This window comes from Crocodylus siamensis, chromosome 4, assembly GCF_052110815.1.
Source record: "Crocodylus siamensis isolate JL-2025a chromosome 4, ASM5211081v1, whole genome shotgun sequence".
In the NCBI taxonomy this organism is placed as follows: domain Eukaryota; kingdom Metazoa; phylum Chordata; order Crocodylia; family Crocodylidae; genus Crocodylus; species Crocodylus siamensis.
The window spans coordinates 76,413,580-76,441,156 of NC_143398.1; the positions used below are offsets into that span (position 1 = coordinate 76,413,580).

The 27,577-nt window shown below is 38.0% G+C and overlaps 1 protein-coding gene across 2 annotated transcripts in view; it reads right to left on the reverse strand.

The window, feature by feature from the left end:
• Positions 1-27,577, reverse strand: part of PPFIA2 (PPFI scaffold protein A2) — a 600,314-nt gene that overhangs the window by 59,449 nt on the left and 513,288 nt on the right. For both annotated transcript variants that reach the window (XM_090042615.1, XM_090042614.1), the window contains exons 15-21: positions 26,611-26,746; positions 25,738-25,958; positions 18,111-18,348; positions 15,999-16,028; positions 14,206-14,336; positions 8,519-8,673; positions 1,449-1,542 (exon numbers count right to left, since the gene is read on the reverse strand). In XM_090042615.1, coding sequence (XP_089898741.1) covers positions 1,449-1,542; positions 8,519-8,673; positions 14,206-14,336; positions 15,999-16,028; positions 18,111-18,348; positions 25,738-25,958; positions 26,611-26,746 — 1,005 coding nt within the window. The remainder of the gene's footprint in view (positions 1-1,448; positions 1,543-8,518; positions 8,674-14,205; positions 14,337-15,998; positions 16,029-18,110; positions 18,349-25,737; positions 25,959-26,610; positions 26,747-27,577) is intronic.

Sequence of the window (27,577 nt, forward strand, 5' to 3'; positions counted from 1 at the left end):
GTAGCAAATACTTTAGAGGACCAAATTAGGATTCAAAAAGACTTTGATAAACTAAAAAAACGTCTGAAATATAAAGGATTCAATTTTATAAGGGCAAGTACCAAGTATTAGAGGAAAGAACTATCAACTGCAAGAATACAAGAAAGGGAACAACTGGCTAGGCTTGGTACTGTAGAAAAGGACACAAGTTATATGATTCAACAGTGTAATATTGTTGCAAAGAAGCTAACGGCATACTAGGATGCATTAATAGGAATGGCCTTAGCAGGTCAATGGGAGTGATTCTTATACCCTATTGAGCACTGTTAAAGACTCAGATGGAATATGATGTCCAGTTTTGGGTACTGCACTTCAAGACAGATATGAACTAATTACGAAGATGCAGAGGAAAGGAAGAAACGTAATCAGAAGTATGGCAAACATGGCATATAAGGAAAAGTTGGAAGAGCCATGATTATTTAATCTGAAGAAGAGAAGTCTTCAGATACCAAAAGAACTGTTGTTATCAACTGGATAGTGATCCACTGATTCATATTTTCTCAGACAGCAGGACAAGAAAGATTGGACTTAACCCACACCATACAAGATTTAGATTAGATATTAGGGAAAAAATTTCATTTATGAAATTTACAGCATGAATCAAACCTTGTAAAGACTCAGAAGAATGAGAGAGAAACTTTTGGTGATGATAAAAACAATGATTATGAAATAGGAATTATGCTGATTATTTTAAAATGCATTTCCAAAGAATAATTTTTTAAACATTTTAAATTTTTTCTTCTCAATTATCACCTAACACAACATTGGAAGTACGCTATTGAATAGGGTTTTTCTTTTGTTTGTGTGACTTTTTTTACCTGGGCCGATAGTATTCCAACATCTGGTATGACTCAGAGTGTATCAGTTTTGCAAGTATGAACAGCAGGGAAGCCTTTCATTATTCTATAATTTCATATGTACAAAAAGGTCATAATTTCTGATCAGAAAGTAAAGTTACCAATGTCTGCAGGGAATCTTTGTCTTTCATAATAGATGGAAATAATTGTATGTCCCATGGATAATGGCTGTTCTTTTTCATTTAACTACCATGTGCAAAAAGATTTCGTAAAACATTTATTTCAATGTCTGTTTTATTCTAAAATCTACACTTACCATATAATGGTAGCATCAAACTAATGTAATACTAAAAAAAGTTATTTTCCTTTAAACACATTTTTTTCACTAATTATCATTTTGCTTTACTACCACATATTCATCTGCCTTTTATACATGGCTTTTAAAATAATTATGGAAAACTAACATGTAACAAAACAGTAAAATTGCTACAATAAATATTAGACAGATAAAATCACTGATTATCTCATGCTTTTAATTATGTGCATGCCTAAGACAAATACAAAGTTGAAATATTAACATTTGTGATAAAAATAAAATAAAAAGAAACTTACTTTTTCTTTAGTCTTCGGTCCTTTTCTGCTTGAGTTCCAAGTTTCCCTAATCCCAGAGAATCCTGAACTGCAGCCTCCGTTTCCATAAAGCCTCCTGTGTTGAAAGAACAAAAACACTATTTCCCCAGATTCCTTTTCCTTCCTTAACGCCTGTATTCTCCCTTCCCAATTTTTCTCTTGTTAAGTCTGGCATTTGCTAAGAATACTTAAAACTTATGTCTAAGTACAGACCAATATGACCAAACCCTGAAAAAGTCATTGGTCAAAGAAAATTATACTGCCTGCCTGGACAGGTATTGGGGAATGAGGGGAAAATTGATTGCTTCACCCTTTGTTTTGCTGTAACTTAGTAGGAAAGTCTCTCGCCTTTCTCCCAGTTATCTCTGTTTTTAGAAGACTGAGCTCTTGTGATGCTGCTAAGCATAGCTCTGCCGTGAACACTTGGCATTTATGCAAGTTGCAAAATATGCATAGGCAAGTGGTGTTATCGAGAAGAGTTGTGGCGACATATTTAACTTCAGTCCTTCATAATGCACTAATGTCTGGATCTCCTCCCATTATTAGAATTTCACAGTCTTTAATGTAATTATCCTCACAGCATTCCCATTCATAGATGAGAAGCTGAGGCACAAGGAGACTAAGGCTCAGGTCCTAAAAGGGATTAAGGAATCTAACTTCCATCAAAATCTGAGGCTGTTGGATGTCTGGATAGTTTGAGAATCTGGGCTTAATGGCATTGTTGCATGGGGCACTTAGTATATGTTAAATCTCTGCAGTATTAAAGCTACAATGTCTTCTGAGCTGTCTCATGGTAATGCGTACTACAATTTCTAACATGCACACTTGCACAGCTTGTTAATTGGCAGTCCCAGCCCCAGCACCAGCGCCCCTTCACTGAAGAGAAAAAGCAGGATCAGGTTTTGAGTGGTTTGTAGTGCCATTAGGGCACCTCTGCTTGCTAGTGTCACATTAGTGTTCTTTACAACTTGAAAAGGTACCTCAAATTGGTCATATTATCTCCTTGGAGAGGTCTGACCTTAGCTAAACATGCCTTAATACGATCTGTAACTACCCCTCACCTGAAAAATCAATTGTAACCTTGCTACAGTATTGCACTTAGCATGTGTTTTACTGCTTGAATGCAAGGGAACTTGCATTTTAAGTGCAATTAACATATCGTAAGTGCAATGTGCAACATGACCTTAAGTGACCTGCCCAAGATCAAAAAGGAAGTCTGTGATGAAGCAAGAACCTGAGGCTCTGAAGTTCCATGTTAGCACCCTATCTAAAACTAAATGAAACCATTAGACTATTAGACTAAATGAAACTATTAGACCTTGAAGATGCATAATGCACAAAATATATATACAGACATTTGAACACAAAATCTAATCATATTACACAGTGGATGCATCTCCATGTGAAATTAGTGCAACACTACCAACTCTGGCACAGTTTGCAGCATACTTTACTGCTCACAGGTGCTGCATTTACAAAAAACCTGCCAGCCCAGAGCTGCTCTGCCCTGGTTTAATGTGCTGCAGAATGGCTGGCTGGGGTACAAGGGTGTTATAGTATAGGGCTAGCTGGCATGCAGCCCTGCACTGTAGTAGTACCCTCATGCCTCAGCCAGCCCCAGTCACCATTTACACATGCATTGCAGCAGGGTAAATAACTCTGTCATAGGATAGGATTTGTATCAGGCAGTACAAACCTACAGTAGATTTAATTAATTTACTCCAGCCTAATAGCTTCTCACATGTACACAGAGATGCTTTACTGTGGAGCTGATTAGCCAACTTTGCAATAAGTGTCTCATGTAGATGCCCACACTGATGATTAAATTGTGACTCTATGAGCTGTCTTGAGCAAGGTAGAAGAATGTCTACCTGAAGTATCTCGAGAAGGCGGCTGCGACTCTTTTTACATTTTCAACTCAGAGTGGGTGAAGGGTGAGTAGGGGGAAGGGTAAAACCTGCCCTGGGGTAAAGAGCTGGTACACTGCATGGTCCCCAAAATTCGGGCCCCACTCGCTGCTCATCTGTGCATGGCAAATGTGGACATAACAGTTGTGTGGAGCTGCTATTTTTTTTGTTTTACTGGTACAGAGAAGGAATAGGGCACTTAACACATTGACATGGGAATGCTCATTTCCTTGTGAAAATATGGGCATAATTGGCCCTGAGTTAGTTGCAAAGAAGATACCGGCAAATGAAGACACTGCAAAGTAGTTTGCAATATCAATTATTTTGTGTCATTGATTTTTGTAAATATAGACAAATGGGTTTATGCTGTCACATGAAGAAAATATGTCATTGACATATGTTAACATGCCCCTCGTGCAAAATCTACTGATGCACTAATTTGGTTGTGCTGAATATCATGTTTGTTGTAAAATTGTTCTTTTAAAATATAATCATTCTTCTACTATAACTATCTTCATAGCAAGGGGCACGTTAGTTACATAATTCCCATGATGGAGAGCAGGCCTATTGATCTCACACATACACCCACACACACACACACACACACTAATACTGCATACATTGCTTTCATTTTAATATTATTTTATAAAAAAAGGTTTTATAAAATATTTCATCACATGTTTCTTTCTGATGCTTGGGCAAGTCTTGCTCAGATATATTCTGGTTTACAAAATGCTGTGTCAGTATATCATATGAACTATTCTTGAGAGATCAAAATATTTGGCATTTTATGTATAGGAATTCCTTGGGGTGTTTTTAGACAATGGAAGATACTCTTACTAAAAGGCATTGCTACAAGAAAACAGTTATGGTATTCAAATAATTAGAATGACATTAGGATGGACCTTGTGATTATAATTGCCATTATCTTAAACTATAGGGGAATGTTATAAATGTTTTCTAATGCTCCCATACAAAGAACTAATCCAGACCTTGTGCCCACACAAATCTCACATGAAGGTCCTCTAAGATCAGGACCTAAAAAACACTGTAAAACCTTATTTCCATTAAGGACAGACATAGGTATGATGGAACAAGGGAAGAAGAACAAAAAGAAAGCTTAGCATGATATTTCAAAAAGATGATGGGAGACTGCACAAGCTGATAAAGTCAGATGAGTTAACAAAAGATACAAAGCCCCAACAAAATCCTTAAAGAAACATAAATATGAAAACCATGTTCTATGGTATGTATCTGGCTTTAAACAATAATGCAAATGATTGAGTAGAAACTGCAAGAATAAGCACTCAAAAGAATAAGGGATCTGGCACTGGAAAAATAATTTTCTTGGATTCATACACATAATCCGGTACAAAAAAATCTAAGTGAAACCCTGACTCTATTAAAGTCAAGGGTAAAACTCCTTCCTGATGTCCCAAAATTGCTTTTTAATTCACAAAAGATACTTTTGCACCAGTTTATACAATTATATGTGGTTTTAGGAATACTACTGTGTCCAGTAATAGTATGGGTACTTAAAATGGATATCACTGGAGCCATTAACATTTCTGGGACAGAGATGAATTTTTAAAGTGCATTCTTCTTGTGTGCATGCATACACACATATGGATGTATAAATCCAAATTAATTAATATTATCACTGAGTCTATAGGAAAACATTTGTCAAATGCTATTACTCCTTGTTGTTCTATTGAAGAAAAAGCAAAATATTGTCCAAATAACAGAAAAAATTGATCCTTCTACATGTAAATTTGTTTTTGTACTTATCTTGCCAAGTCAAAATTATTCAAAATTAAGGAAGGAGTTTATATGAGGAAACTTCAAAATTAAGGAAGAAGTTTCTTATATTAAACTTTCATTGTCATTTATGAAAATACATCAGAAATTGATTTTTAGCAATAGGCACTATAGCGATGTTAGGATTTAGATACAGAACTCATGAAGTAAATCCTAGCATTGAATAAAACTTATAATACTATTGTAACTCTAGAATTACTACATCAGTTATGGAACTAATTCAAGCACTACTGTAAAAATTGGCGCTTTATGCACGTCTTTCTATTTCCTTTTCCTTGTATCATCTTTAAAATGCAATCTATGCAGTAGTGTCAGCAATTAAAAGCCGCTCACCACAGCAAGGTTTATCTACCTTTCAGATCTCATCTTCTTTGGTCACAAACTAAAGAAAAGGGAAGCTGCTCTGTAATTCAGTAATACAACTGTATCCCTCAGTAGTTCCTCTAAATATTTCTGTTGCTACTTTTGGGTTACTATTTGCACTATTAATTTTAATGTGGATTATATTTGCCTACTTAAAAGGTATATCTACACATGCAATTAAAGCACATGAATAAAAGCCACAGCTTATTGCTCTAGAGTTTATTGCTCCTGGGTATGCTGTTTGACCGTGTGCCTGGGAACAATTAACTCTAGAACAATACGCTCCAGAGTTTACTGATGCTGGGGGAGGGTGGGGGGAGGAGAAGGGCTGGCTGGGGCACAAGGGTGCTTCATTGCAGGGCTTGTCAGCAGGCAATCCCCTCACAGAAGCCACCCTTTTGCACCAGTGTCTAGACATGTGCTGCTGCAGAGTTTTTTACTCTGCAGCAGGACAGTACTTTTATTTACGAGTACAGGGTAAATTAGTTTTCTTCAGGCTAATAGGGGCACACATGTGTAGACATGCAATGTTTACCGTGCAGCTAATTAGTCAACCGCACAGTAAATATCTCATGTAGACAGGCCCAAAAGGGTAGTATTGTAGACATAGCCACTAAAGAGGTCATTTAACGCTAAATATTTACTAATATCTGTCTAGAATTTCATGAGTTGGTGTTTGGGAATTATAAAATGGTTTTATTCAGTTACAGATATATGATATTAACAATTTTAAGTATCATAAAGTAATCTATTGTCAGGTTAGGTTGCTCCCGAGACAAACTTTAAAGCTGCAATTTTTCCTTTTGTATTGTAAGAAGCAGCTCTGAAGTCCAATACATTTGTTCTCAATCATTCTCCTCCAAGCTTTTGAGCTAATTCATATATTATTATGCCTAATTTGACAGAATCAATAAAATTGGTCTTATGGAATGTAAATGGAAATTAATAACCTAGTCTACAGATATAAAATTATCAATCAGTGCATATGGGGACATGTAGCTTGATTTGAGAGACCCATTTAATACATTTTGAAAAGCCTTAAACTATCAGCTGATTGAATAAATCAGATTTTTATTCTTTCCACAATGATAAGGCAAGGGAGTCTAAATTATGATTAAAAATCATTCCTTTTCCCAGAACAGTTATAGCATGCTAAGAAAGACTGATGTTTGTAGAGCAACTGAATAAAACTACATGAATATTTGCTGTTTTCTCTGATACACTGACCCTAAGATTATCCTATTTTCTCTGTGGCATTTTAGTTATGAGTTTATATGCAGTGATATAACCAGGAGCCTACTTCATTTTGGATTTACATTTCTATTTTTAGGCATTCAAGTTAGCAATATAGGGTGTCTGCAGATGTGCGGGAAAACTGTTTCAACACGCTCTAATTACAGTATGTTGGAGAAGATTCAATTAATTGACTCTGCTGGAGTGTGTTAATTAGTGTGCTCCAGGAGCCTCTCTACCTCGTGTATTCAGCATCCCCACACTTCAAAATGGCAGAAGGGGCATTTTAATTAAAGCTTGTTGAACAAGTATTACTTACAGTGCCCCCACTGCCATTTTGAAGCATGGGACGCTGACTGAGACCCTGCGGGTACTTTAATTCAAGTGCTCCCCCCTGCCTCCCCGAAGCATGTGTAAAGACACCCATATGTTTTAAATTTCTGCATTGTTCTGGAATCTTTCTCTATCTCACATAGATAATTTAATGAACTTCATCAGTGTAGTATACAAATGATGAACAATCTTTAGCACACTTATTCTTACACCACCTCACTGAGGAAGTAAGTGATCTTATGCCCATTTTACAGATTGGGAACTGATGCATAGATAAGCTCGGCTAAGTAACTTGCCAAAGTCTTGAATCAAATTGTTTTGGCTCTCAGAGTTATAGAATGCTATATTATGCCATATTCTTTCTGACAGGTCTACAGATCATTTGATTCAATACCTCAAGTTATTGACAAGGATCTGGACTAATGTGCCTGTTTCCTGAAAAGCCTATTTTGTCTTTGTAATTCTGTTCTGAAAGTTTATCCACTAAGAGTATGTCCATAATGGGATCAGGGTTGTGCTTGCTGTCTGTCTAGGTGTACCCATCACAGTGTCAATCTATCTACTTCTCATTAAGAGCAGCAGCAAAGACATGGCAACACAGAGTTCAGAACAGTTTGCGTATGGCCTTTATGGAACCTGGGCATGCATCTGGGTTACTAGCCTGACCTGAAAGCTGTGCTGCTGTATATTCACTGCTTTTGTAACCAAAGATTAAAGTTAGCATGTGTCTGCTCATGCTTCAATCTCATCTCTGATGTACCCTACAGAATATGATTTGAGCCACTCAGACATAGTGGCAGATTCTGGACCAAGAAAGTAATTAGACAAAGACCACAGCGGAGGGAAAATGCAGGAATAGGAGGAGGAAAATGCAGAGCTTCGGTGGGCAGCATAACCAACAATAAGAGGGCTACTGAGATATGCAACATCACTGAAGAGAGGCAGTAACTGATATCCAGTGAGAGAACAGAAAACTGTCGGTCTTACTACACTGAGCTGTGAGAAACTCTCAGATCATATGATTTTAAAAAGTTGATTACAATGGGATTTTTATTTTCATCAGTTGAGAGTATAATGGTAGAAATTGTGCTCTTTTACAACAAAGTATTTAAGTTTAAGCTTAACTTTAAGCATGTGAGTAAGCCAATTTAAGATGACAGATCTAATAAAACTTAATAAAAAATGGTGTCAGAAAGTTTTCCTTTAATTTAGATCATCACTATATCAAATTCCTAACAAATTTTCTTATTAATGTAGTGAAATATTTTGGTAAGATTCTGCCAAAGCAAAAGAATAAGCAGTCTGGAAAACAAAAACAAAAACAAAAAAGGAGAAAAACCAAAAATGTAAAAATGACTTTGACACAGTGATCTTGGCCTGGTACAACTAATTCCTTACTGAGCTGTCCAAGTCGGGCCTTCTCTTTTTTACCGAACAAACGTCCTATTGAAGACTTGATTCCTTTCTTCTTGGGAGCTTTGTGCAGGGAGTCCTGGCTGCTATTGGCACTGCTAAGACCAATGATTTCTGGCTCCAATGAAGCAGGCAAACTACTATAAAATTAAGAATAGAATAGATAACATGTTATGATTGTCCGGGTGATTTTCCATTTTCTCCTCTGCAACTGTGCAAACAGATTAACTGGAATCTAAGAAGTATCTCTGCATCATTGGAACAATTAATCAAACTAGTGATGTTTTCTTTTCTATATAGTTTTGCAATATATAGAATAGTCCAATGTCTCAGTCAAGCTCACACATCTCCACAAAAATGGCAGGAAGGACACACAATTAGAGAAGATATTTTTAATTTGTTATAAAAAAATGATGTTGGAAAACTTTGGGAACCAGATGACATACAGTTTTTAACTAACATTCTGTGGAAATTGCATTCATAAAGAAAAATATATCCATGACAGAAATTTTATCTCATTTACATTACATTATTAGACAGTTACAAAAAGCGAATATTTTGTATAAAAGAGTGTTTTTAGAATAAATTGATCAACTAATTTTATGTTTAATTCATTCACCAAATATAATGTTAATTTTATTTGATTCTACATTTCAGCTAAAGAAATGCAGATTTGGGGCATTTATTAAATTATAAAACAGGCACTGGCTATTTAATAGATTTAACTTCAAATAAAAAAATATCCTGTAAAACAGGTAATTATAGCTAATATAGTGAATTTTTGTTACTGGAAAGAGGACTGATGACAACTGGAAAGAGGAATGATTTCAAGGAGCAAGTGACACGAGGAGTACTCAAGCTTAAATAGGATTCCTGCATGCGATAAGAGAAGGAAGCCTTGGGGTGAACGTTTGTCTGCTTGGTCCTTGTAGACCACACTTTGTATCACTTTGCAGGGTTGTTGGAGGCAGTGAACTATGCACAGGTGCCAAGACATATCAGGTAAACAAGGAAGCACCACTAGTCTAGGCCATCTAGCTACCTAGCACTACACCGAGCAAGCAGAAATGCCATCTAGGAGTGGAGGTTTGGAGATGGAGTTCCCTTTCTGTGTTTTGGTGGCTTTTATGTAAATTTATGTAAGTTTAATGAAAGTTATTAGTGGGACAGTGGAAGGAGAGGTACCATTTTTGTTTTAGGATGGTAGAAAAGCTGAAGCTGGGCAAGTCAAAGACTGAGACCGAGTCCATCACTTCTAGGAGGAAATGAAGGGCAGTGTTGGTGGATAAGTCCCTTATGTGGGGACAGAAGTATCCATTTGTTTACATGACTCATTGTCTTGGGAGGCCTGCTGCCTGCTGGGAGCCTGAATTAGAGATATTACAAAGATAGCCAAGACTCATCTAGTCTTTTCACTACTACTTCACATGTCTAATCCATGTGGGCTTGGCTTGGTATGACTCTAAACAGATCAAAAGTAACTATAGGGCCCTGGGTGTGATCATGAAGGAGACAGAGGTTCAAATTGTGTTCTCGTCTACTAAAGGGCCAGGGCAGGGGCCAAGACATCTTTGAGATCCACAGGTAGCCACACAGATCATGCTATGTGGAAGGCCTTGGCTTCTATGATCATGAGGTGGCGTTCCAAAAAGAAAGTTTACTGAGTGGGGGTGGGATCCACCTAAAAAAGAAGGGGAACAATATCTTTGCACATAGACCTGCTAATCTGGTGAGGTGGGCTTTAAAGGTATGTCCAGTGGGGGATGGAGATAGCAGCCTAAAGGTAAGTAAAAAGTAGAGTGACCTATATAAAGACCTAAGAAGAGGAGAAAACATGGGGAAACTTAACAAGGTCAATGGACAGAAATTAGCCAGGCAGTTATCCAGTCATCTAAGATGCCTGTATACTAATATAAGAAGTATGGGGAATAAGCAAGTTGGAAGTCCAAGTGCACGCACAGGTGAAATCATGATTTCATTGGGATAATAGACTTGGTGGAATAGTTCACACAACTGGAACACTACTTGGCCAGGGTAGACAGACAGGAAAAAAAGAGGAGGTGCTGTCTTTATGTATGTGTACACACACACATACAACTATACATATACACACAAACACATGCATACTTGTTTCAAGCTCCAGAGCAAAGTGGAACATAGACCTCAGAAAGGTTCTGGGCTACGGTAAGAGGGAAAAATAGCAAGGACAATTTCCTGATGGCTGTCTACTTTAGACCACCAAACCAGGCAGAAGAGGTGGATGGGTCTTTTTGTTGTTGTTTTAAACAAGTAACTGAAGCACCCAGATCACATGACATGGTGCTTACTAGGGACTTTAATTACTGAAAGGTCTGTTGGGAAGTTAAAACAACACTGCACAGTCAATCAGAAAGTTATTGCATTAAGCTGAGGATGACATTCTGGTATAGGTAGGGGGAAAACCAATTATGGGGGGTGTTCATCTTGATTTGTTTCTTATTAAAAGGGACAAATTGGTTTAAGACATGAAAGTGGGAGGCAACTTGGATGGCACTGCTCATGAAATGATAGAGTACACAATGCTAAAGAAAGCAAGAAAGTAATAAAGCAGAATAAAAACACTTGACTTCAGAAAAGCACAATTTAACAAAGCCATAATCCTGAAGGCAGGATTTCATGGGAGGCAAGTTGAAGGAAGAAAGAAATCCAGAAGAGTTGTTTGTTTCTTACAGAGATAATAATAAAGGTACATGGGCATGCTATCATGATGTGAAGGAAGAATAGGCAATGTAGGAAGAGAGCTGCTTAACTAAAGCACGAACTGTTCCATGACTTGACATTTAAAAGGAAATGTTACAAAAATTAGAACCTGGCCATATTACGAAGGATGTGTATAAAGCTATAGTACAACCATATAAGGGCAAAACCAGAAATGCCAATATGTAAATTGAGATAGCATGGAGAAGATCTAAAAGGCAACAAAAATTATTCTATAAATAAAAAGAACAGAAATAAGAGGAAGACCAAGGAGCATGTACATCCTGAATGGAGACAGGAAGCTAATTGTGGATGATGCAGAGACAGCTGAGGTTTTAATACCTTTTTAATTTCAGTTTATACAAGAAAGGTCAATCTTCAGATAATGATAAAAATTAGCATCAAAGAGAGGTAGACAGGTACTCAGCCTACAGAATATAGAGATCACTTACATGAGGTAGATATTTTCAAATTCAGCAGAGCCTGATAAGAGTCATTCTAACGCAATTCAAGAAAATAGCTCAATTAATTTCAGGTAAGGTCTCAGAAGCCTGAGAAAGGGTACATATAAGGTCCATCTGTTTTTTCTTAAAGGGAGGACCCAGCGAATTACAGCATAAACAGTCCAACTTTGAAACCTGGAAAGATACTGGAAAATGAAAAAAATAAAACACAAGTGGTAAGAAAGAGCCTGTATGGACTTATCAGGATTAAATCATGCCTGTGCATCAGCAATTCCTTCTTCGAGAAGGTGACAGCCTTATGGATAGAGGGTAGCAATGCCTATTATATATCTCAACCTAATTAAGGCTTTTGATATGGTCTTCCACAACATTCTCAAATGTAAGCTAAGGTCATATGAACTAGATGAAACAAATATAAGAAAGGTTCATAATTGGGTGGATAACTGTGCTACAAAAGTAGTCATCAATCGCCCAGTGCTAAACTGGGAGAAAACTGTGAACTAGGGATACCTTAGTGATTGTAATGGATCGCAGGTGGAAAAGGAGGTGACAATGAAAGATTGTGCAAGAAAATAAGATGTAAATCACTGGAAATGTCTCTTCTGTTCAGCACTTGTGGGACCTCTCATGGAGTAATATGTCTACTTCTGAGCATCAGACTTCAAGAAAGACCTTGACCAAACTGGAAAGACACCAGAGGAGAGCAACAAAAATGATGAGAGGTGTAGAAAACATGATATATAAGAAAACCTTGGAAGAAGTGGGATTATTTAGTCTGGAGAAGAGAAGGTTGAGGGGAAATTTGATTACAGGTTCAAGTACAAAAAGGGTTGTTACAAAGAAGACTGTGATCAATTCTTCATGTTTACAAGCAACAGGACAAGAAATAATAGGTTTAAACTGCAGAAGAAGAGACTTAGGTATAGATATTATGAACTATGAGAATTGCTAAGTCTTGGAGCAGATTATCTAGAAAGTTCATGGAATCTCCATCACTGGAAGTTTTAAAATTCAGATGAGATAAACATCTGTTTGCATTGGTTTTGACAGAGATGATTCTGCCTGTAGCAGAGTATTGGATTTGGTGACCTCCCCTGAGGTCCCTTCCAGCTCTAGTTTTCTATGATTTCCCAATAGCTGTGACACAGCGTGTCTCAGGTCAAAGTTGTTTTTTATTCTCAGAATTGGATTCTATGTATTACAACAATTGGAAAATATATATTTTTTTTAATAGTGAGAGCTCTATTTTGTGCATCTATTATGCCCTCTGATGGCCAATCCTGCTTTTGACTCATTGAAACATAGTCATGGGAATAAAATAATTGAATATGTTTGTCATCTTAAGATAGACATAACTGTACATTTTGCATCCAGTAACACTCATCAGCTTATAAAAAAAGAACAAAGGAGTCAAGTGGAGGGGACATAACTAGCTACAAATTAGTCAAGGTGTTAAAATCCAAAGTGAAGGAGACAGTGGGTACAGTGCAACAAGGGGATTTTATGATTAGGTTTTATATAAATGAAATTAAGAATCAGTATTTATACCACACATATCTGGAAAACCTTTTAAAAAGTCTCCCAAAGGCAGTGTTAGAATCTTTATAATATGCAACATTTGCAATTAGGCTAGTCAAACATTAGCAAAAGTATAATAATACTAATCAAACATGGCTGAGATCAGAACTGTCACCTTCCTGACAATATGTATGATGATGTTAAAAAATTTCCCACATATGTGTTATCACTTTTTATACCAAATATTTTCAGCATTTTTTCCTTCTTAATCTAGTACTGCAGAATAAAAGTTTTCCAAAAGCTTCAGAAATTTCTTAAGGCAAGGAAAACTCACCCCAGCAAGAGAGTATTTTGGCTAGTATGGCTAATAAGTTTTACTAGTGAAAGTACTTTTATTTGATATAGTTGTAGCTATACTAGGAAATTTGCTAATATAAAAGTGTCACAGAAATGACCAGCATTACCCTACCACCAAAAGTTTCTACTACAGACCTTTCTTTTGATTGCCCAACACTCTACGGTAAAGAGTCTCTCTGCCTCATTCAGTACCATGTCTCTTCACCCCTTTGTCTTTCCTAACCATTCTCTCTTGCATGTTTGGCTTACCCCTGCCCCCCATCCATATCCATCCTGATTCTTTACACAAAGGCACTTCTGGTTCTGATTTCCCCTTGCCTTCCATTCCATCCATCAGGATTTTTACTATTATGTACACAACTTCCTTTCAAGGTGACTATTAAGGTCAGGTTCCTTTTCCAAGTTGCTATAGACATAGACATGATTACATTTTAGTACCAATAATTAGCTGAATATTGTATACAGGAAAAATAAAAAACATTCAAAGAACTATATAAATACACAGATTGTATCAGGAAATCTGAAAACGAATATAATTTTAGAGGGACAAAATATGGTAAAGTTGTGAATTACTAATTCACGTTATGTGCACCTTACCTTCTGGCATCATTGTGATATGAAGAAGGAAGAGTATGAGTCATTCGGATAGCCCTGGGTGTTGGAGGAGGTGAAGTTTCACATTTTATTGTAGCTTTATCTTCACGCCCATCTTCTTCAACTACTGCAATCTTGAAGTAAGATATATGAGTAAAAATCAGTATCAGCTATTAAAGATTTTAGTAAGTTTCAGCAGATATTTCAAGAATTTGCTAAATGAAATATTTGACAAAAACCAAAATTGTGTGACCAACTACTAAGAATTATGTAAAACAATTAGACTACCAGGTAAGTTATTAAATAGTCTAGGTATGCTGTCTTAAAATGTATATTATGAATGAATCAACAAATCTCAGAAAAGCAGATCATTTCTTTTAGGCAAAACAGGGTTAAATCCTGAAAAGAGATGCTAAAAATTGTATACATGAGTAGTTCTGCTGAGTTCAAGAGAATGACATATATATGCAAAGTTTCTCAGGATTCAATGGCAGAAACTTGTTCCACTGTATACCCGCAGTGGCATAGTTGCCAGTTTTGGCATTTACATGCATTTTATGATCTTGTTGCAGTAGCTGGGCAGGTATGAATCTCTGTATGTGTGTGCCTGAGCATACGTCTTGACATTGTGGCCTGGCAAACCAGGAGGGGTGGGGGTGTGGGCAGGGGCAGGGGAATCCTCTCATGTTTTAGTGCACTCACCCAGGAATCAGGAGATCCAGCTTCTAGGACTGTTTCACGCAAAGCGGGGTTTGAGTATGTGTTTCTATAACTTCCTAGAACAATGCTTTAACCATAAGGTCCTCTATTAGGAATTATCCAGACCTTTCTCTAGCTCACCATGTGTAGCAGAGGTACTGCACCTTGCATTAAATATCCATTGGATAAAATGTATGGACAGCAGTAAGGAAGTTTCTGATATACCGGGGGCATAGTCCAGGCTAGCACCTAGGGCCCCATTCCTTTCCAAGCATATCATCCATCTTATTGATCCATGCATCCCATCCAGAAGGGTCTAGATAATACCTAACCTGTGGCATAGTAGATAAACCACTGTGCTGAAAAGATGAAGAGATGCAGGTTTTGACCCCCTTTGGGCGACAGGGTCTAGAATTTGGGTGTAGTGCTTTGTGGGTGACTACCCTAACCACTTTGCTATGAGGGTAATAAATGGGAGTGTCCTCCTCCCTCCAAGTGTATTTATTTCAGGTGGAATTCTGTGACTTGCATATAGTCATAGTACACTTAGTACACGTTCACAGAGCACCAGCGGTAGAGCTGCAAACAATGTGTAAATAACAAAAATGTCAGTTATGGTAACTGCCATTTGGGCACACTGAGTGAAAAAGGATTTTTTTCTTAAATGTATATGTGCTCAAGTCCAAGGTTTCACCTTATTTGTGAAGTAGTCAAAGTGCTAGGAAATAACTGTGTAAAGAACAGAAATTTGTAACAATGACATACAAGTGGTTATGTGAAAACTGTACATTATTCTATTATACACGAAAGCAAACACTAGCCTCTGGCTAATAAATCAAGAAGAAGAATGGACAAAATGTTTAATGACAGGATGAGCATATAACTAGGCCTGGTTTGTGTTAAAGAACTTCCTGTTGAATAAAGTCATCCGAGAAGCTTAACTGATTCACAAATTTCCAAACCTTTTAAGGTTGAAGTCAGCAAAAATCCATTTTCACCAAATGTTCAGATCAAAAACTAGAAATTCCTTACAACACAAAGTTTATACTACAGAAATCCAATACCTTTATTAAACACAAAAACATCTATTGCCATACCTTTCTCCGGTGTTTCCTTAGATCACTTGGCTTTGATGGAGGACAAAAGCAACAACAAGGCAGTTATTAGTAAATCTTATCTGATCAAAGAAAGAGTGGGATTGCATGCATTATTTATTTTGTTATTAAAACAGTACAAAAGGCCCCCAAAGTACACATGGCACACACAGTAACAGTTCCCTTCACAAAATTTCAAAATGAGTTAAATCCACAAAAATTCCCTGCCCCACAAATAATTACCCACTGTTACAATCATCTCCCTCATTTACATACGCCTAAGGAACAATATACATACATTTTCATGTTTATATTTATTTTTAGAGCCTCTTCTACTCAGATCTCATATAAACCACAGCCCCTAAAATGAGCAATAATAAAAGACAAATACTTCTGGAACTGTGCCTAGTATTTCAAAGATACGAACATTTCACTAAAATACAAGTATGGAAGCAGAATGTAATGTCAACTGCTACACATGCCACAGGGAAATTATCTCCTGCTCTGCGAAATCTGAATTAATGTTTTCATGTAATTGAGCTTTTCAATAATTAATCCAAATGAATAGACCTCTTTACTGTGGGCAGTTTACTTGATTAACCAAGTCTGCTGGAGTATTTTAATCAGAACGCTCCGGCGTTTCAAAATGGAGGCAGGAGTGCTTTAACTAAAGTTCATCGAACTAGCTTTAGTTAAAGTGCCCCCACCACCATTTTGAAATGTGGGACACCAGATACATGAGATGCTGTGGATGTTTTAATTAAAGCGGCTCCCGAGAGCCGCTCTAATTAAAATGCCCCCTTGCACAACGTGCTGGAGCATGTGCATGGGTGTCCAACGTCAAAGTGGAAGTCTGTTACAACGTGCACTGCTCCTTTCCTTCACAATCCTACTTTAAGCGAACATGTCACTCTTAAATATAACCAGAGCTGAACAACCTCTGCAGAGCTGATTTTACACAATTTACATAGATCTGACTGAGGGATCAGCTTGCAGTTATTGGCACCCATCCAACCAATACAAGATATTTTCACAATTTGGGTTCCCTGGAGCCTTAATCTCCATGCAGGATTTCCCAGTCTAGACCTTTTAGCCAAAGGACATCTGTCCTGTACATTCTCAGGCAGCAAAAACAAGGAAGCATTTCACCTCCTGCTGAAATTAAATTGAGATCAGAAGCAGTAGCACTCAAAAATTCTCAGTGCATAATTTGCTACATGAAATCCTATAGCCTGGAGCTTAAGCTGGGCTAGCCACCTGAATATATAATCGAGATCACAAGTAGCATTTGCACCTGCACTGAACCTTAAAGCCAGCTTAGGTATATCAACATGAACTGCAGCAATACCACTGGCTGCAAAGTAGTTTGCTAAACTGATCCATGTGTACACTAGAATCATAATTGGAATCTTTTGCAAAGCTTTTCAAAATGCTGTCCCCATTCATTTTAGTTTAGCTTAATTTGTTTTCAGCTGACAAAACGCAAAGCTGCAAATCGCAAACTTCTTAGCTGAATCTACTCCATGTGGGTTAATGAACTATTCAAATAAATGCAGCTTTTAAATAATATTGGTTAAACAGAATACTGAAAACAAATCAGCTACTCAAGTACCTAATATATACGGAATGGAAAGCATCTACTGCCAAACATAAAATATGTCACATATACGACACAGAAAATAAAATAATATAAAATAAAATGTATAAAGTTTTTAAGGTAAGTAATAACTCCGTTAGACATCTGCTGAAGATTTGAAATGGACTGTTTTTAACAGTTTTGGGATCTGCTGCAAGCTATTATTTATGAACAGCACCATTTCAGATATCTTTGCTTAGCATTAGTAATTCTATATTAATCAGTTACAGTACCACTGTTTTACTAATTTTTATGACCTGCCGCATGCAACAGGCCCTAAGAAGAGAACACAGCCTTAATGTGCCGAGTACTGCACTCCTAATAAAATTCAAACCGGTCCTTTTTCCGAAGGGCTTACATCATGCGATGAACAGGTGGATAAAATACACATTAAGAAAACTAGCTAAATAGTGAAAAGATTCTCACAGGTTTATTTATATACATATTATGCTTAAATCTGCCATTGCACATTTCCTTACCAGCGTCATGACCCCCATTCTATCCATTTCTCTGGCTGGACTGCGGGGTGTGAGTTTTGGGGTTGAGTGTCCACTAGGAGGAGAAGAGCTTGCAAGTGATGAAGCTGTCACTGAGCCAGTAATAGATGTACCTTGGTGAACTCGGGCCAGATTCAAGCCCTCTAAGCTCACACTGGCTACTCGGTTCTCTATTTCTTCAGCGCGCAACTCTGTTGATTCTTTTTCTTCTTGGATTAACCTTACGGAGAAAACAAAAAATATATTTAGGTTAGTATATTTAGGTGACTTTCACTCTTGAATGGCACCTTTTCTTCTCAAACAGAGGTGGAGAAATTTGCCTCTGCAGCTACTTGGTACTACTAGAGATGTATAAAAACTCACAATGGTTCACTGGAGGAATACAACTGTCTGAAAAATTCTGATAGTAGTTTATGAAGATACATTTTCCATATCACAGCTGAAGGGGACAAAATGTTGATATCAAAAAAGTTTTTGCTAACTCAGATCCTAATACCAAATTGTCATGGTCATCTGGGAGCAATGAGCAACGGCCTCTGTAACAACATACAGGCCGCATCTACACGAGATGCTGACTGCGCAGTTGTTACTACACAGCCTTTTGGTACTTGTATAAACAAATATAAACTTGTATAAACACGTACTAAATGACTGCACAGTAACTGGAATTACTGTGCAGTTGCATGGAGGAACAGCTTTTTGTGACAGTGACTGAGCAGTAGCTCATGACTACTGGGCAGTAGTGTCACATCATGCTTCCTGCCACGTGACACTACTTCACGGTAATCATGAGCTACTGCACAGTCAGTGTCTTGTATATATACAGTCACTGAGGACTTGTGGGATTAGAGGAATGGGAAGAAACACATACAGAAAATTCTTTGACTGCTGAGTCATGACTGCACCTGGGAGGAGACTTGGGCTGAGCCCTCCCCTGTAGCAAAAGGATGTATGATTTAAAAAAAATAGTTTGGACTTTTCTGGTGTTTCCTGTGAACAATTTTGTCAAGTGCATTAAACAAAGTTTAATGAAGAAGGAACAATGCTGAGAGTAGAAAGACCAGGGTCCTAATTGCTACTGATTCACTTTAGCATTTTTAAGAAGTGACTTTCTGATCACCAGCTTGACTCCATCCTCTCACTTTGCCCTATGGTTTGTATCCAGCTCTGGTAACGCAGTTGCTGGTTTTTTGGATTCTGATCCTGGCCTGTGCTATGAACACTGCTTCAGGTTGGTAATCACCTGCTGGATTCTCAACCCTCCCTTGGAGGCCTGATTCCTGTGCCAGACCACGCATGACCCAGTCCCCTAAAAGAAGGGGTCTCAACAGATCATCTAGTCAACCCCTCTGCTCAAAGCAGGATCATCCTTTTCAAAACTGTCCCAGGAAAAAAAGCCCAATGTGCACTTAAAAAATTTCTAGTGGTGGGGACTGCACCACCTCTATTAATCATACACATAATTAGAAAGTTATACCTAATATTCAAACTACATCTCCTTTGTTGCATTGCTTTTTTTCTTGTCCTTTGTTGATAAGGAGAACAATTGAATGCTATCTTCTTTATAGTTAACCCTTTTTTTGGATTTGAAGACTTACCAAATTCCTTTCAGCAGAGGAATAATGACGTGGCTGGGCACCTAGGGCAGATGCCACACACAGGGGCAGTAGTGACTTGCAGTTGCTGCCGTGTGGAAGGCATGATCGTGCAGCTTCGGTAGATGTTTTTTCTGTCCTGTCCCCTCCCCTGAAGTCAGCCCCTGGTGTCCCTGGGTTAACTGCCGTAGTTGCCCCACCCAACTACACCACTGCCTCTTAGCCTTGTCTCTTCTAGACTAAATAATTCCAAAACTGGATACAAAACTCCAGACCTCACCAATGCAGAATACAGTGAAAAAATCTCTTTCTGTGACTTAATTACAACAACACTGCTAACGCATTTCAATATACTATTAGCTGCTTTTGCAGTTATATTCAACTTTTGGCTTACTAGCACCCCTTTTTTGCAATACAGCACCCCTTTTTTGCAATACAGCCTCCCGTGCATCAAGTATCCTCATCTCTGGGTCCCATGCATCAAGCACCCTCACTCTGGGTCCCCATGCTGCTAGGACTCTCAGTTGGCAGCTGCTGGGGCTGAGAGTCCCTTCACTTGTAGCTGAGCATGGTGCACCCCTGTGGCTGGGAGTCCTTTAAGTCCATCCTTAAAGTAATTAATGAAGATTCTGAATAGTACCAAGATCATAAAAGACCCAGGGGTTTTTCACCTGATTCCTTTCTCCAAGTTACAACTGAGCCATGATGACTACTCTCTGAGCACTGTAATTCAACCAGTTATGTATCTACCAATTAGCAGTTTCATCTAGATTGTACCTTCAACCCAGGGTAAGTCAGAACAGCCTCAGATCTTTATCTTATTCCTGGTTGACTTAGAACATGGGGGCTTTTCTGGGGAACAAAAATGGTGCCCCAGATGTGACTCTAAGGCCCCTACTAAATGTTCCATACATAATGCAATTAACTGGTTAAACACCCAGTATACTTAGGCCAGCCACCCATGCAAAGTAATTATCAAATAATAAAAATGACTATCCAGCTATAAAAAGAGCCAATAGTCATAAAGTTAGTGTCTGAAAATATTTAATAACTCTACAGATGGTTTCTATCCAGCTTTAATTTGAACACGTAGCAGGGCCCTGATAATGCAGGGAAATGAATTCTTATCCTGATTCTATGCACCTAAGGTTATCCCAAGGCAAGATCATTCTCAAACAACAGCTACTGAATTGATAATTGCTATGGTTTGCCAGAGAGGTGTAAAACTGCCAGAAAAAGGGGACGAGATCTGCCCCAGAGACTTTAGGCTTCTTTTGGACATTTTCTGAAAAGGGTCTATACAAGCCCTCAGCTTTTGAATGAATTTCACTAAATTAGGAATAAAAAAGAGGCTAATTTACAATGTACCTAATCTTTCTTGTTTCTTCTTTCCCTTCTCATGCACATATGATAAAAAAAAGTCACTGTCACAAAGGAGGTGTATAATGTTAAAAAGGTAGCTGGAAACAGAAATTCCAGATGAAATAATTGTGCATGATAAAGAAATGGGCACAAAGAAGTCAATAATAGCTGTCTAATTTTTGAAAGCAACACAAACAGACTGTCTTGCAGATGTCTATAATGCAGGCTCCCCAATTCTTGGCCAGTTAACAAGAATGTTTTACTGCAGTATGTCTTCTTTGGAAATACAAAAACATTTCTCTTGAAATGTAAAATCTGGTAGAGGAGACTTCTGAAAATAAATGTATTATTTGACTTTAGAAAGCAAATTTGATTTGTAAGTTGGGTGGTAGGATGGCCCAAGGAGGAAGAAATCATCTAGGTGGAACACGTGGGTAAGCCACTTTCTCCTACAAAAATGCTTGAGAACATATGAACTCTGCCATGGCAAAGGACAATCACTTCCTATGGAGATCCATAGCTGTGTTGGGGAAGTGGGGTAATTGTGATTTGGGTTAGGGACAGACATTCAAAAAGCCAGAGCCAAAATTGATTCAATCTTTGCAGGTTAGTGTAATCTGCAAAGATTGAATTAATTTACAAGTACACAGACATGCATGTTTAATGCTGGAAGTGTAGGTGCATGCCTGCAGTGGCTCAGGCTAGAAGCCAAGAGGCACTTGAGCAGCCCTCCCATATATTTGCAGCAGCTGCAAGTCTGGAGGGACTCTGACCTGTGGGTGTGACTAGGCCCCCTAAGCTAAGTATGATTGTGGAGGGGTTTAAATCCCCACCCTGGCCTGTAGGGATGCCAGCCAGGCTGTGCCTGGAGAGGGTGGAGGGAAGCAGCCCTTGCCAGGCTTGTTCCTGAGGCCAGGCAGTGGCTGGAGTAGGGCCTCAAGTAAAGGGTCGGGGAGGGAAAGAGAATTAAACTCCCCTGTCTCTGGGCACAGGACCATAGTTGGGGTCTGTCCAGCTTTCCCTCCTACTCTTGCTTGGGTGATGGAGGGCCTGGCCAGAGCCACTAGCATAGCCCTGCTATCTACCCAGGTCTGGGGCTGTGGCTCCGGTTGGGGCTGCAGGCAGCATTCCCTCTGAGCTGCGTGGCATATGCGGCCGTGCAGGCATGCGTGGCAGCGTGGTATGAGCATGCCTGTGCGGCTGCACATGCCGCACAGCTGAGAGGGAACGCTGGCTGCGGGGCTGAGCCCAGCCAGGCTGTGTGTGTTGCTGAGGGCAGAGGCACGGGGCTACCCTGGCTGGAGCCGCAGGGGAGGTGGATGGCAGGGGCCATGCCAGCTGGCATTGGCCATGCTCCCTCCCCTGCCATTGGATTGGGAGGGTGACAGGGGCTGCAGTGCCATGGTAGGGGAGGGGGCAGAATAAACCGCCTTCCTATTCCCTTTGCCTCAGGGGGCCATGTCTCTTCCCTTACTCAGGCTGGGAAGCAGAGCGGAGGGGCTAGCCCAGCTCTCTGGAGCAGACAGCAAAACCCAGCCCAGGGCTGCAAAGCATCTGGGATGCTGGGGAACTCTGATTTAACTTAAACCAGAAAGGGATCTGGGACAGAAGTTGCATAAACCAGTTTGATACAAATCAGTTAAGTCTGATACTACATTCAGCCAGGTTTATCTTAAACCAATTTAGGCCACTTTGAAACTGGTTTATGTGTATTGACCTTCTACAGGTTTAAATCAGTTTCTGATCACTTAAACCAGTTTACATATAACTTCTGTCCCTAGCCTTGATGTGCAAGCACCAAAAACATCACATTCAGAGATAATAGGGTATACTTCCATAATGGGGAGGCCACTTTACCTCCAAGAAGGATCACGAACAAAATAAATGCATGGTTTATATGCTAAAATAAGTGACACACATACTTAAAAAATCAGTGATACGGACGTTTTTAATGGCCAGAATTGTAAAACTCCTTTTCCTGGTCCTCTCTTTCCCAACTACTGAATAATCTAGCCAACAACAAAATTTAGCATGTAAAACTTCAGAAGAGTTGATTTTAGTATGAGAGAAACACAACAGGGTTAGAGGGCTTAACAGAAGATTTATAATGGGAATTTGGCTTCAGTATTAACTATACTTGGCTTCTACTATATACAAGGAAATATATATTTAATCCGATAAGCTGTGGCCAAAGTGTGAACTGAATTTGAACCTAAATGAAAATGCAAGGATTGTTAGAATAATCCACATTAATAAAATTAGACAACTCTCAAAACAATTTGCCTGCTTTATCCCCGTAAATTAATAAATAAGAGAATGAAGCTTGACAGATTTAACTAGACAATGGGGTGTAAAATGTACTTATTCTCATCATAAAACACTTCTCTTTTTGATAATGAATATGATATCTATAAACATTTATATGGTCCAAATATCACCTGAGGATGTTTAGATTGTGTTCTTGAATCATAACTTATAAATTATGTTGGGTTTTTTTACATTTCCATAATTCATAAATATATATTACAGGCAGAAAACAATGCCTGAATCCCAGTAATACAGCGAAATGAAAGACTGGTGTTTCAGAACCAGCTATTTGGAGTAAAATGTGAATATAGATACATTATAACGAAAGAAGCCATAATGCCTTGAATACATAATGCTAAGAGGTCTCTTGCTGTGAACAATCTTCTTGCCTAAAATCCATTTAAGAACTGCCACAAGGGGTCTAGAGTACCTTCTTAAATGAGATCTGATAAGAGATCTAATGCATCTAATAGTTTGACAAGCAATTGAAATAATCATTTTCATTTTAGCAGTCTAAGTACTGAAACATCTTGTATAAAGCACATATAAGTGAAAAATAAGTATTTTATCTCAATATTTCCAATCATCTGCTAAGCTGTTATGAATATTATTTGACAAGAAAAACACATGCAATGCAACACATATAATCTAAGGGGATAATCATTTTTTGAATGATTCTAGTAATCAAATAACATTCCTTAATGTTCAGAAAATGGAATATTCAAGTGACGCTTCTGTGCATCGGTAATATCTTACTTTGCAAACTAAATTTAAGATAAGAGTTATCAAAATTCATGCTTCAAGCATCAGCCAACCTGTCGGCATAATTATGAGACTCTGCTTCTCATTTCGTCAAAGGCACTGCAATATGACTAAATTTAGCTTTTTCTTCTTTTGTTTGCTTTATTTCAATGCATTACATCCTACCTACTGCCAGAGGAAAGGTCCTGTCTATAAACAGATCAATGATCTGATTTAGTATAGCACAAACACAATCTAGCTACATTACTTATATGTATGTTCTCTTGCCACAACACTTACCATAGCAAATAATTAATCATTAAAGAGGCAACACTGAAATGCTTTTAAAAACAAATTGTTTATTTAAACTCTGGCCTTCTGAATTAGGTCATTAGCAGGACCCCATTTTTTTATAACAGAAATCATAACTAACATTCTCTCTAGTGTATATTTGGAATATACTATTTTAACAAGATTTAGGTCTTCCAATGACAAAAACATTCTTTTGGGCTTTTATCTTTATTAGATTGATGTAAAAGACACTTTAGAAAACACAATTAAAACCCTGAATGGATCAAATGGAGAAATGTTTGGAATCGCAAACATTCAGGATTATAAATCTATCATTACGTAAATGAGCTGTAATCCTCTCTAAAATAGAAAAGTCTAATATCAATTCAAAAAGTGCTCAGTTACATGCATTATAGCATGCTCTACACATTAGAAACTACCTTGCACAAGGGGCAGACATGAAAAACTAACAAAAAGTAAGCCATCCTTGGTTATATTTCAAACTACTCTCCATTTGAGTACTAAATGGTATACAAAACAAGAAGGCTGACCTAAAACCTGCATAGTATTATCTCTTTCATCTTTCCACAAAACTGAGAGCTTATAAACACAATTGTGAAGAAAGAATACATCTATCTCAACGTCCTTTTAAAACGCTCTTGCTGACAGAACATGCAAAGTGTGGTTTTACTTTGAAAACTGACTGTATCAAAATGACACTATTTGGTTCCATGTTTATTGTCTTTTAATTACCATGAAATATTAATTAAGTTAAAAAAGACAATGATTTTTTCCTCTGGCTCCAAGCTCTGTAACACACCGGGATATGAAAAGCATGATATGTTTCTTCTTGCTTCCAAGTTTTCTGAGTAATTCTGACCAATTCCAGGTAGAATACAGCTATAATTACTAACCAGACCCATGCTTGGACTAACATAAAATCTTCGGGATATGCGGTCATTTATGGGAGACAGAAATATTATAGGATGGGGACAAAAATTTTGAAAGGAAGACCTGTTTGTGAAAATCAGTCAAAGCTTCTTTGTGTTTTTAGCTCTCTCTAAATTATTACTTTTAAAGGGCCAGAAAGTTCCCTTCCTTTGAAATATTCCTTGAAGCCCTGTGCCTAGGAAGGAAAATACTTTTTGTTAGCTTCACCACAGTAAATATATTTATACATAAACACCTACGTTACCCAAAAACTGGGGTCTGAGTGGTGCTCTCTTTGCAGACAATGCAAAGTAAACCTATGCATCATAGGGAAGCTTGACCTATGACCAGGCTGTACTGTGTATTTTACTGAAAATCCATACCTGATTTCTTTATTGATTGCATCTAGTTGCTCTTGAAGCATCATGGCCAAAGTCTGCGCATCAGAATGCCCACTTGGTGAGAGAAGGTCCATGGAGCTAAAAATAGTTTCTCTATCATCGTCATCAATATCAGACATTTCTGTGTCACTTTCAAATGGATGACTGCTCAAGACTCCAATCTGCTGCGTTCTGTTCCATTCATGATCCCCAAGAGACTTCACCTAAACAGGAATTTGGAAAATGCAGCTTCAGAAAAAAGCCTATTCAAAATCTGATTTCTAGAAATGGAAAAGAACAGCTGCTCACATTTAAAACATGGACTGAGTGATTAATTCCATTTTTATTTGTATTTACATTAAAATATATTACAGACATTGTGAACTACTGTCATACTGCTTCTGCTGTAATTCAGTGTAAACCAAGGGGGATATTTTTAAAAGCACAACAGGGACTTAGGCATCTACCTTTTATTGAACTCCAGTATCTTTCCCTACACTAATCAAATGCAGGAATGGAAACCTCTTTGCATCTGTATTTAGCATTTTTTGCAAACTGCAGGAACAGGGAAGTTCTGTAACCTGATGTGATATCTTTCCCAAACACCACAGTGCATTCTTCTATCCACATGCTGAGTATCTTTTACAAACAATGGGGTACATTCTCCTGTCTATGGGATTTACATTGGCTCTTAATATTGTTTATACTGAAAAGTAGATAATTCATAAATACTCTACAACTACAGCAATTTATCACTGTCAAATGATTTCACTGAACAATTAATGCCAGTCCTCAATGATGTCTTTAGTAGTCTTACTGAGCAATATATGCAATAACCCATGCAAAATCTTTTCTGAAAGCAATAAAATGGTTAACCTTTGGTTCATCTCTGCAGACTCCCATACGGCCTCTTCTAGGTCGCCTTATCACTTTAGTTGACCGATAATCAGATTGGCTATCAACTAGTGAACCCACAGAATATCTCAATTCTGCTGATGTGTCAAGATGAGGTCTAAAAAAAAGAGAATATCTGGTAAATTTAAACATTAGTAATAAAGTCCAATGCCTTTCATTCTAGGATTTCAGACTTTTACAAACACTAATCCATTATGTATCACAACAGAAATTACAAAGAGATTATGATGAAGTGAATACCTTGTACAATACCATGGAGTAATAAAGAAAGCAAATCCTGAAATTTTTCATTATGGGCTAATCATTTACACTTCTAAATAAGCACAACTGTATTTGCAATGAAGATGTTACCTAATCATGGATGAGGGTAGAGATGTACAAGTAATAATAGGCTTATTAAGACATGTTCCATTCTGAGAAAATGTCAGCAAACTGCTCAATGGTTTATTTAAGGGTGGAAAGCTGTGTATCTTGGAAAACTTTTGAGGTATTAAACTAGAACAACTGTTATGGCCTAGGGCTAGGGACAGGCTATTACACTTGTGAGAAATAGTCCCCTTTAATGATGCAAAAAGCAAGCATAGAGATGTTCAAGTGGTTTGCATTAAGAGTCTCCCTGATAAAATAAATGTTAGCTCTTTCCAAAAACAACATCTCAGCAACCCAATAAGTTCTACCACCATGTGTAACCCTATTATAGTTATGTATAGGGCCATACAGTGTGGCTTTGTTCTCCAGCATTCAGAAAACTTTGCTCCTAGACTCTGACCATGACTCCAAGGAGTCTTTCTCTCATGCTGAACACTTCACAAGAGGCAGGAGCAGCTTCACAGGTCATCATAAGGACTTGCTGCTTGTGTTCATATTTTTTTTGTGAACAGGATAAAATTCCCCCTGCCCAAAATCCCATGGCAGGAGTTCACCTCCC